We start from the raw sequence: 12637 nt of genomic DNA on the forward strand, positions 1-12637 counted from the left end.
TGGATCTCTTTCTCCTCTGTTCAAATGGTGTCTGCTTTACGAGCTGAACTCTTGCCTGCTTTTTTTCCCCAAATGCAAATTTAGCTTAATTAGACAGGTGCCTTGTAACAGTGAGCTCTTTGAACCGGAGGCAGCCTTAAATGGAGGCTTTTTAAATAAATCCACACATATAAAACAAGCAACAAAAACAGAAGAAAGATCAAAACAACTCTGAAGTTCTTGCTCAAGGAACAAAATGTTGCATATTTCAAGGAAGATTTTAAATAGGTTATAATTCTGAATAATTTTAAAATATAATACCTACGATCAATTATTTGTAATTAAATAACTATTTTTAATTATGCCAGAGGTCATCTTACTGTTTTTAGAAACGAAGATTATAAATCCAGAAGGAAACAGAGCATAAGGAGATATGCTTTTAACTAACTCCAAGAAATTGTCAATGTGAACTTCCAGGGACAGCTTTTCTATACACGAAAAGCACTATTTGTGTTCTTATTCTAGTGCAAAACTGTACTACAATCTCCAGTGCTAGAAAACTTATGCATAAAAAGTGAGAGTGCTGACATGTCACATGACTGAAACAGTTTCTACATCTGGTCGTTATTAAACAAATTTATCATTCCTCCTGGGACTGTTAACATTCCTTCAAAAGATACCAGCCTACTATCAAACACTAACAGAAGCACCAGTGAAAACTCCTCCTGGAATGGAGCAGGGTAACCTCAAACAGCAACACAGAGATTGAATTTTTCATTCCCATCTTGCTTATTAGCCTTTTGGAGGCCACCTTGGGCTTGAATGCACACTGAAAATCCAAGTAAAATGGCAAGGAACATCGCCTTCTTCTGTTCCAAACAACGGGTACTATAAATAAATGCCATTTCACGCAGCAAGTACTGCAGTCTTACCGTGCTACCGCCCCAGCCCAGCATCACAGGAAGAACACGTGGCCAGGGGCAGAGCTGAGGGGACCCAGGAGCAGCCTGCTCTTACATCAAATCACATCTGGGATGAAGGGGTAAAATCTGCCAGGTTTAGGAGGCAGCTCTTGTGGCCTTTCTCTGACACTGAGTTACACCAAGTTCCCAGAAGTAACCGATTTCAAGCTCTGAAAGTGAGTCCCAAATGAAGCTTTGTTCTCAAACACATGCAGTTCTGTTAAAATGTTCTTAAGACACTAAACCTGAAACCAATTCTATCCAGGAAGCCTCAGTCTTGAACTTGCCAAGGTAATATGTTTTCCTCCTCAAATACTGTTTTTCTTGCAGAGTTGTACGTTCCAGACGAGTCATCCATTACAGATTTGCAGAGGGAAAAAAAGTCAACAGTTAAAAAAAAATACAGACCCAGCTGGCAACACAAAAAGAAAATATGTAGATATACACTCAGCACCTTGCACCTTACCTACATTTCTAGTCACCAGTAAAGCATTATAAAGGCTGAGAATGTTAAATTTTTCTAATATCTTGAGTTGAAAGGGACCAGCCAGCATCATCCAGTCCAGCTCCTGGCCCTGCACAGGACAGCCCCAAGAATCACATCATGTGCCTGAGAGCAATGACCAAACTCTTCTTGAACTCAGACAGGCCCAAGCCTGTCTGCTGTAACCACTTCCCTGGGGTTCCAGTGCCTGGAATCCCAGTTCCAACTACCCTCTGGCTGAAGAACCTTTTCCTAATATTCAACCTAAATCTCCCCTGACTCAGCTTCCTGTGGCAGGTGACTGCACAGCCCTCTACTTGGTCAAGGTCTCCCTCAGGACCTCTCTGCCCTCAAGGGAGTCAACAGCTCCTCCCAGTTCAGTATCATCAGCAAACTTACTTAGTGTTCCTTTGAGTCCTGTGTCCAGGTCATCTATAAAGATGTTGAAGAACCTAAAACAAAGCCCTGCAGAACCCCACTAGTGACCAGCTGCCAGTTTGAAATCACCCCATTTGCTAAAACCCTTTTCCCTCATGAAGCTGTGCTGGCTGTGACCAATGACTGTGTTGACTTCCAGGTGGTTTTCAGTAACTTCCAGAATCATCTCCATAAGTCTGCCAGTCACTGAAGTGAGGCTGACAGGCCTGTAGTTTCCAGGGTCATCCTTCTTGCCCTTCTCAAAAATTGGGACAACATTTACCAGTTTTTGGTTGACTGGGACCTCTCCAGATTCCCAAGATCATTCAAAACTCATTGAGACCTCTTGCAATGCCATCAGCCAGCTCTTTGAGGATTTTTGTATGAATCCCATCAGAGCCCATAAACTTATTGGGATTCAACTGCAGCTGCAGATCCCACAAAAGTTCAAGGTCAACTGGGAGCCGATCATTCTCATCACAGCCATGGTCCTCCCGCTCAGGACACTGGAACCCCTTAGCCCATTATCAGTGTTGAAGAACAAAGCAAAGAAAGAATTAAATATCTCTGCCTTGTCTATGTCCCTGTTTGTGAGGTGACCACCCTAATCCTGTAACAGGTCTGTGTTATTTCTGCACTGCCTTTTGCCATTAATGTGCTTAGAAGAGCTCTTTTTAATGTCCCCCACAGTGCTGGCCATCTTCAACTCCAATTGAGCTTGTATGGACAGTGACCAGCTTCAAGCCTTTGTATCAAACAGACTTTTGACTTACTGCTTGACATGGTACAGAGCCCACCTGCATCTCCACTGTAATGGGAGGTTGAGAGTCCTGAGACTGTAGGGTCTCTGGGAACATCTCTCACTCACTCTATCTTTGATTTTCACGAAGCACACCCTGCTTAACTCCTCCCATAAGTCCTTGACCCAGTGACACAGTTTCTCAGCAACAACACACCTTCTGTCAGCCCCAGCTTCACAGAGAGGCATCAGGCACTCTTGGCAACCTGAGACCTGAAGAGCTACATCTCCCACCAGCTCTGTCTGGGTGGAGGCCTCTGACATGGTTGATGCAGTGACTCCAGCAGCTACCGGGGAACGAGCTCTGCAGCATGACCAGACCACACTGAGCAAGTGTTCACTACAAAGACTGAGGATGAAGCTGCCCCACGTGCCCTTCTGCACCAACTACTGAGTCTGTCCACTGCCTCTGTTAGCTGCTCCCAGACATCACAGACTGCTGCCCAGTTCCTGGGTTGCAGGTACTTGATTCTTTCACTCAGCCAGTGGAATGACTTCCTATGGAGAGGAGCCTTTCCTCGCACCTTGTTTGCATGTTGTGGTTTCTCGCACTCCCTAGGGACTGCATTTTATAGGCATGGGGGTGGTTTCACTGTGTTTCAATCACCTACTGCTGCTCTGGCAACACCCAAGCCTCATCAGTAGCTCCCACAAGAGCTTTTGCTAAAAAATATTGAGAAATTCCAAAGAGCCAAAGAGGAGAAATACAGCTGTCATAAATCCATGGACTAGGTACTGATCAATGGAAAATACAGTTTCTTATACATGTATCCTAACGTGTCAAGATGAAACCTCCACCTGAAGTAAGTCAAGTAAGGAATATCGCTCCGGTGCAATGATAAAAACCTAGTTAAAAAACAAGTCAGTCTCATAAACCACGCGTGAAGCTTCACCTTCTTCACATCCTCTTGCAACAAGAGTCCCTTCTCATGCTGCATGACTCCTTCCTTCCTCTGTGTGCAGGCACCTCCACTTCTGACCATTAGGATAACCTGACAGAAAACACTGGCAGGCAGTAACAGAAATGGTCCCTATTTTGACTTCTTCTTCCTCTCACTATGGCTGGGTGATGGATTGCTTTTAACAGAATGACTCACAAGTGTAAAAACGGAAATTAACTTTTGACTTTCTTTTTGGTATATTGTGTTGTTGTATTTAATTCCTGCCTTTCTCTTTAGCACGTTAAATTATAGTGTCTCTAGTCTTTCTATTAATAAGATATATTCCAAAAACATGCTGTTGTTGCTTCAGTATGCTACAGTTGCCACTGTACCCTAAAGTTGCCACTAGCAACAAATTCTCAACTTCTGAAGGAGAGGGGGAAGAAGCACACTCTGCTCTCCAACAGCCCTATCTGCCTCTGGAAAAGCTAACAGATTTAACTTAACTTGGCACCAAAATCCTTTAAGTCACTGACCCTGAGAGATCAAATACAGACTTAAATATGAATAACTAAATTAAAAAATATGGGATTTAGTCTTTTTCACAATACAGCAACTCCCTAAGAGTTAATATAAACATACACATACTACAGAGAAGTATATCTTCTATTTATATGGTTTAGAAACCATATGAAGACAACTGTGATGATCTTAGGTAACATGAACCAAAACAAATCAACAAGTGCAGGATTTCCCATCCCTTTTTACCTATTTAACAGCCCAATAGAAAAGATTTCATAGGAACAGTAAAATTGTAACCCGTCCCTTAATAACAAATGCAGTCAGCAGCAGAGGACCTCGTGCCCTTTTTTTCGACCCCAGAACCACCATGGCAGAATGTCATCCTGACTGCAAGTGATCATCTAGGGCTAAAAGGTATTTTTCATGACCATGCTTAGTTAATGTTTAGAAGAGCCATGTTAGTGCAAATGCATCATGCTCTGGATTATGTCTGGAACTCAATTCTACAGGCAAAGAAAAGGGTAAGCAGACAGGCATTTTGGACAGGACAAACACTGAGGGGCGTAACTGGCAGGTGAAAAAACCAGAGCCTGGAGCAACAAGGCTGCATGACTAAGTCAGCAATTAGAGAACCCTCTCTGTCTGCAGCAAATACAAACCATTGCTGCAGTGAAAAATTCTGATTGCACAGGCTGGAACTCTACTGATACCAAACGTCACCTTGTTAACCTTGCTTTCAAGAAGTTGGAAAAAGCACTTTACATGAACTCCTTACAACAACAATCCTAACTCCTTTTCACTAACAGGCTCTCTTTCAAAACAAAGGATTGATCTCAATCTTCCTAAAAACACACAACACTCCTCCCAAACTTCCAAATGCCAGGAGTATCTCTCCTCTATATTTTAACAAATCTCTTCACAATTCCTACTAGCATTTTATGGAAGTACCCATGTTTGCACTGCAGTGTCAGAAAATAATAAAAATGAGCAATTTAAAACTTTTAAACTTAATTATTAGTAGTAAGTTGCAAAGATGGCTCTCAGTCAAAAATATTCTGCTAGTGTTCAAAAGTTCCTAAAATTCTTCTATTTTGGGTATACATGACCATAAGTGCAATATATGAAATGCCTTCTTAAGAGTTTCTCTCTGTGTATTGTTCTTTCATGTTAATTTAAGCATCGATTTTCCTAACAGAAGTAAGTAAAAGCAGCAAAGAGACTGCTGAGTCCAGCCACAGTCAGAAGTGAGCAAATGGAAAAATCAGATATATGTTTTTCACAAAAATGCATTCTCACCCAAATACAGAAAATAATGAGCAGTTGGTTTTAACACTTTATCTTTTGTCTTTTTATTTGGATAATTTTGATAAACTGATCTAGAAGAAAACCCAAGTTCTCTGGGATAAAAAGTATCTTTTTTTAAGTGCCTAGATCTTTGAATACTTTTGTCACTTTTCATACTTCTTAATGAAAAACTGACAGTTGATCTCTTGCCCAACCACCTTATAGAACACCATGTATTTTATTTTATTCAAATGTCAAAACATGTTTCCAAAAGCCTTTGCATTCAGCATGCTCTCCTGTCACATGTTCCCTCAATGAAAAGGTTGTCACTCTCAGTGCCTAGGATTCCTCCATGTCCCCTTGGCCTTTCTAGGTGTTTCCAGGGAAATGCCCTTCTGTTCCTTATTCCCATCAACCATTTGTCCTGTAGCTTGTAGAGCCCATTTTGGAGCTTTCCAGTATTTTTGAAGCTTGTAAGTGAAAGGCCTTACATGTGACAGGATCTTCAACAAGCAGCAGCTGTTTCGGAAGAGTTAGGGAAGTCACCCCAGTATTACAGAGCCCTGTCCAGCTGGCTTGGATGAGGCACTTTTGGATACCAAATACTGTGACAATTCACGATTAGATTTTCAGAATCTCTTTTGTGTCAGCAAGTCTGAAAATAAGGGTTATCAGACCATCTGACTCATCCCAGCCTTGGCATGCTTTACCTCACAGCATGGATGCTGGATGACTCACTTATTGGAATATTCCTATTTCCAAGAGCAAGACAGAGTGTCATCACTGGTGGAAAAGCACTCAAGGAATCCCAGCTGTCCTGGTATCCCAGACAAACCCTCTCCTCAGTAGAGAAGATGCAACTCTTAAAGATGCACCTGCCTCCTAGGGTGAGGTCTTTCCATATCCTATGTCTTGATGCCAGAACGTTGTCAATGAAGCTTCCCCTACCAGGCCAGCAAACTGAATGGCCCACGAAAGGAATCTCATCATGTAAAGGTGAATTCTAGACCCAGTTTCCAGCAAAAAGTGGACAGCAGCTATTACTTCTGTGAGGCTACAGCCTTCAGTTCACCTCTTTTCCATGGGTAACCCCATCGCAGGGTTCCTCAGGGAAGGACAGTGGTGTCTGCTGCACCTGACCACCACACAGAGCTGTCTGAAAAACTGAAGAACTTTCCTATTCCAGGTTTCAAAAGTCAGATGTCCAGCATAACTGGCATGGCACAGTAAAGATCAGAAATACTCTGGTGTTGAATCCTAACGACAGTAAAGGACGGTAACACCACGATTTCAAACCTACGAGAGATTTTTTTTTTTCAAGCAGAAACTAAGGTCCGAAGAACACGACAAGTTTACTGCTGCTGAAAGTGGAAATGTTAAGGTGTTATCTTGGCGACAGAGCTTCTGATCTGACCGGTGCTAGAACTCTGACACACTACATACGTTTGCAATGTACTGCCATGACTTTTTCTGAGTCAGTGCCAAAGGCTACTAAAGTCTACTCTGCCATTGGCTCAGTAATCAGACAAGCCTCAGAGAAGTCTTCAAGAAGCTACGTAGACTATCCAATAATGGATGGAAAAGAGATGAAGGAAACTCAGAGTTGAATCACTGTGTTTCAAGAGAAGAGGCTGAGAGCATATCAGGCTCATCTCACCTTACGTATCTACAGTTCCTACAAAAGTTGATTTTCTTGTCCTACATGAAGATGAGTATATGCAGTCAGTGTCACTGTGCACACACACTATCACTGAGAGTTCTGATTTGCTAAACCTCTGAAAAGATGATAGCTGAAACACATGCTGACTGCAGGATGGGATGAAGATATTCCACTATGAAATGAGACATCTTTGAATCATCAGCATGACAAGGCAGCCAAACCATGGACAGCTGCAAAATGCCTTTGAGCTTAATCCTGATTGATAGTGTGGGTGCCAGACATAGAAAGAGGCTAATATTCCTCCATGAACATTTTATCTACTTGGATTTCTACAAGAGTCCCAGCTAGGATAAATCAGTTCCCTTTAGACATTTGATGAATTGCTGCTAGGCAACATCAGACACAGACTAACTGTATAGTGCCAGGGTTGGGAAAGAAAGATGATGATTCACTGAGAGCCCTTCACACTTCTAAAGAATACTGCTTCCAGCTCAGTTCATCTTCTCAGAAGGTTCTGACTTCTCAGAACATCCCACTTCATCAAAGTGGAGCAAGTACTTTGCATGTAGGAGGCACAGGGAAATGCAAAGAGAGCATATAATTGCTTAGGTCACAAAAGGCCTTTAAGATCAAATTCCAAATGTTAACCCAGCACTGCCAAGTCCAACACTAAGTCATGTCCCTAAAGTGCCACATCTACACATCTTTATAACACCTCCAGGGATGGTGACTCAACCACCCACTCAACACTCAAGATGAGCAAAGCTTCACCCTAGCCCCATCAAAGATAAAAGGCTTAAGAAATCCCTTCTCTTAATGACTCCTAGTATCCAAAAGAAGATCTAGTGTTTGTAGAAAGCTCCCCAATACCTTCCAGACATATTTTACTCACTCTTTCTTTTTCATTAATAACAAAGGAAAATATCTGAAGGTCTCATCAATGTAGATATAATTCTCCAGAAATATAACTTCTACAGGAGTAAACAAGCAGCCTTTTATTGTTTAAAATAAACACAAGCTTCACTTTCTTTACCTCACCACACACCAACTGATGTCTCAGGCTATCCCTATCTGCAATCTTCACAAGTTTGCAAAGACAGTTTGTAAAATAATGTCCATAATTCTTCAGTTTCATCTGAATTCCCCTTTGTTATCTGTGCATCAGTTACAATCATTTCTTGAGCAAACAGTGATTACACATAATACATGAAGAGGAAGTAAAAATAAACAGGGAGGAGCAGTTGTGCAGAACTACTGGACAGCCTTCAGCAAACAGGGGGCATGAGGGGTCTGACTTCCTCATCGCTCTCAGTGATATAGTAAATCTCAGAGAATACAGGAGTCAGTCTCAGAGCTCCCCCCATCCCTAAAATCATGCCAAAAGTAAAAAAAACGCATACAAAGTACCACTGAAGGATAACAGGTGGTTGAAATAACAACCAAGCAACGATTATCTTTTGGAAGCCCAGAGAAAATAAAGAAAATCTAAGCAATAAAACTGTCATTTAAAAAAAAAAAAAAAGAAAATATTTCTCTGTAAGACCTCAAAGACCTTTGTGAAAATTATTTTAAAAGAGTTCAGAAGGTGAAAACTAGAACGAAAAGGCCAGGAGACTAAGCCAAAATTCAGTCTGTTTTGTCCCTGTTTTGCCTCAGTACAAAACTTCCTTTGTCCTTAGTACAGAAGTCTCCTTGCTATTTCCATGTAAATACAGCAGTAATAATTGTGTATATATTTAACAGTGCTTTCTGTAATGTTAGATAAAAATAAAAATTAATTTTCTATTCCAAACAGCAGACAATAGGTTTCAATTTCCACTGTTTTATGGATTTACTTTTTCAACAGATTTATAAAAATTGTTAAAATGTTTTTGTGCCTTGAAATACATTTCCTGTCTAAAAATGTAGGTCTGCATCTCTTCCCTTGCATAAAAATACCAACCACAGCACAGCATCAGCCTTTCTCCCAGTGGCACCACGTTGCCATAGAAACTAGCCCTGATTTCTACTGCCAACATAGGTTCCATGTAAGCAGGAAATGAGCTTAAGTAATATTTATGTAATATGCAACAGAGAACATATATACAACATTTATAATTTCATTGGAGGCCTGCAGACTGGCTGAAGCAGCTTACAGAATTCTCAGACTGCTTCTATCAGACATTCAAAGTATATTTATATTGCTAGCCTTAAATTCATAGCATAGGAAATGCACACATATGTGGAATTTAGTATATTCTTTTCTCCCTCTTGTTTTCAATCAAAAAGACAGACAAGCTCCATACTTCATAAGTAAATAAAATCATGTGTTCTTGAATTGTACTATGAAGAAATTACAATTTATCTTATTCCTTTAAGCATAAGACAATCCCTCCGCCTTACTCCCAAAAAGCCACAATACAAGTCTATGAAGGCTTTCTTTGTAACACAATCTGAAACAAAGGAAAGCAAACCGAACTTTCAGTATTCCCCTTCTTCTAATAGGATGGTTTGTCTTACTTTTCTCCCATCTCTTGCCCCCTTTAAAAATTTTTTCCTGTAAAAATAATTGCCATAAAAACACTGCCCCACAATTCTGGTTTGGGTTTGTTGGTTTTGGTTTGGTTTTTTCCTGAATACAAGCTGTGGATGCCCAGAATCATAGAAGGGACCTCTGGAAGTCATCTGGTCCAACATCCTTGCTGCTTCAGCAGGACCACCTAGAGCCAGCTGTCCAGAACGATGTCCAGATGGCTTACTTGGAATATCTCCAAGGATGGAGACTTCACCACTTCTCTGAGCAACCAACCCGTGCCGGTGTTCAGCTTTCAACACCAGACGTGAAATCAAGAGACACATTCAAACTTCTAAAGAGCAAATAATCCATTGGCCAATGCCCAAAAAACCTTTTCAATACCATAACAACTTTATTAGGTAGCTTACTATAAAATGACAGAACGGAAAATACCTTTCAAGTCTATTTAAAGGGGTGGTAAATGCTGCAGACTGTTACATGTAGAAGAAAAAAACTAAGTCTAATTTCCTCACCTCTTTTAGACTTTCTCAGAACACTTTTTCAAAGCCAACATGTTCTGAAAAGAACTACTGGTCTTAAGCAATTATTTTTTGTCTGCAAGAATTCCTGACTAGAAATATGAGAGTGGGAGACACAAAGGCACATACACATTCTCCACATGTAGACACCCCGGGAAAGACTCTCAAAGGCTGATTCAAATTACTGATCGGCAGTAATTTGAACAATTTGAAACATTTTTACTTCAAGTATATAGCTCCTTCCTATGCCATAAAGCCAAAGTCTATTAATAAAGTCAAGTCTTACCCTCCTTCTCACCTATATAGCCTTTTTTCCAAATAAAATATTTTAAAGTTACAAATGTTAACTAGAATGAATCATCTTGAGACAGAAATCCATTGAAGAAGGAGAGAACACAAGAACTTGAGCACAATGAAATTAGAAGAGTTATTCTAGGACAGAGCAAAGAACCACATAGGCCAATAACCTATATTTAGAAAAACAGCCACGTGCACATGTCAAAGGAAAAGCATAAGAGCAAACTAAGCACACAAGAATCCTTCCTTCCATAAGCAGTTCCCTGGTCTCCAACAAAAGGCAGCTACAGAGGCTACCTGATGGGATTCCTGTCTATTTAGTAATGTTTATTCCACAAATCTATCTATCTATCCAGTCCCCTCTTGAGCAAATGGAAACTTCTAACATCTGTATAGTATAGCATGAAATTCCAGAGCATACCTTTCCCAAAAGATGCTCATCTCCTGTTTGTGCTGTATCTGCCATCTCAGAGCTTCACCTGACATCCTTTGATTCTTGTCCCGAAAGCCTGGGAACACTCATTCTGCAGTCACCCTCTCCCTGGCACACAGCTTTAGAGACATCTACTGTACACCCTCTGCCATCTGTTTTTCAGCCTTGAAGAGTCCTACTCAATTTTGTCTCTCCTCCCAGGAAAGCTGCTCCATAATTCAAGATCCTCCCCTTCACTCTTCCCTGAACCCTGTCATGCTGTACACATTGTACACAACATTCCACAGGTGACATGTGAAGAGCTTATATTTTGATATAATGACATTTTCTACTGTGCTGTCCCCTTCTTTCTTCCTAATCATGTATTTGCCTCTTTTTATCACTACTGAACAAAGCTGATGCTTTTATGAAACACCTATTTAAATGGTAGTTCCCTAAAAAAATACTATCACCTCAGAATCCATTATTTTATATGAAAAGTTATAATTATTTTTCAATGCGTGTCACTTCAACATTTATTTAGGCTGAACTTCATTTGTCATTTTGGCATCCAAAATGCTGGTATGAATACAGTAAACTAGGTTTGATCTGCTTTTTTGACCAAGAACCACCAAGATAAAAAAGGAGAAGAAGAAATGCATATGCTTCCACCAAATAACATAACCAAAGTAAGTTTCTTTGCATCTTCTGGAAAACAAAGAAGTGGTCTGGATAGCAGTTCTTTTTCTTGCTTTTAACATGCTAGGTCTACGACTGGCTGATAAAACTGCGACTCCCCAGAACTGTCTAATTATTTTCTAATGAGAGTGTGATTATGGTAAGAGTTATTTAGGTCTTTAAATAGAAGAAGATTAATCAGTAGTTCTAAAAGGAAATGACATTTCCTTTTAAAATATCATTTTATATAAAAATAATTATGTATCTCATGAATTTTAAGTAAATAAGATTCTGGAATTGCAAAGAGACCTGAAACTAAAAATATTTAGCAAAGTCATACACAAAGTCTCCTGCTCCGCTTTAGTTAACACCAGACAGCCCCGTAAAACATATACTTCACAAAATAATGCAGAAAAGACATATTCTCTAAGATAATTTTACCTTTGGCTCAAAGATACTATTCAGGTATCATCTCTCTTGAAGAGAACATACGCAATTTATGAGTATAACCTGCGGTTTCAAAACAGTCATCACATTCACAGGAATGCAAGTTTAAAGAAGATATAATTGTCCCTGACAGGAAGAAAGTATCAACATGAAAATACTAGATACTACAGACTAAACTAAAAGAGGAGAATAGTGTTCATCACTGCAATTCTGAAGCCATATGCCAGGAAGATAAAATGTACCTACCTAATTTAAAAAGGTGAGGAGACAATTAAAAACCTAGTTGACTTCAACTCTGTTCACAAAAATGGCAGAAAAAAAGAGGCAATTCACAAATTAGGTGAGTAGTAAAAATAGGTACTTCATTTTGAATGAATAATAAGTTCTATATTAATAAATTAATAAACTTCAATACAAATAATTTTGCCTCTTTTTTGGGGAAAAAAGAGAACAACTCTGGAACAGTTGAGAAACAGGGCTATGTACATATTTCACTGACAACTGTTTACACTCCCAGAACATTAATAAAATGAACCAAACATGTTACAAAAGTAAGTTTTGATCAGAAAGAACAATACTTCTCTGAAAACAGCTGCACTAAAACTATCATAGCGACAAGAGGTAATCAAGAACAACTTTAAAATTAATCACATGGGCTTTGCTGTTATCTGGTTGCAGAAGCCTAGAACCAGTGCAGGCCAGAAAGCTCCAAGCTTAGAGTAGATTTTCGCTAAGCAGTCTAGACAAGATTGCAGTCATTTCAGGCAATTTATAAACTAGAA

The 12637-nt window shown here is 39.9% G+C and overlaps 1 protein-coding gene across 6 annotated transcripts in view; it reads right to left on the reverse strand.

The window, feature by feature from the left end:
* The window catches only part of SRPK2 (SRSF protein kinase 2), a 140148-nt gene that overhangs the window by 50447 nt on the left and 77064 nt on the right, over positions 1–12637 (reverse strand). The window contains exon 1 of one of the 6 annotated variants that reach the window (XM_050325144.1): positions 10740–10819. The exons of the other annotated variants lie outside the window; for them this stretch is intronic. Coding sequence (XP_050181101.1) covers positions 10740–10804 — 65 coding nt within the window. The 5' untranslated portion in view covers positions 10805–10819. Of the gene's footprint in view, positions 1–10739; positions 10820–12637 lie in introns of those variants that run through there. 6 annotated transcript variants of the gene reach the window in all.

Source organism: Myiozetetes cayanensis, unplaced genomic scaffold (genome assembly GCF_022539395.1).
Source record: "Myiozetetes cayanensis isolate MyiCay16 unplaced genomic scaffold, myiCay2020 scf3, whole genome shotgun sequence".
In the NCBI taxonomy this organism is placed as follows: Eukaryota; Metazoa; Chordata; class Aves; order Passeriformes; family Tyrannidae; genus Myiozetetes; species Myiozetetes cayanensis.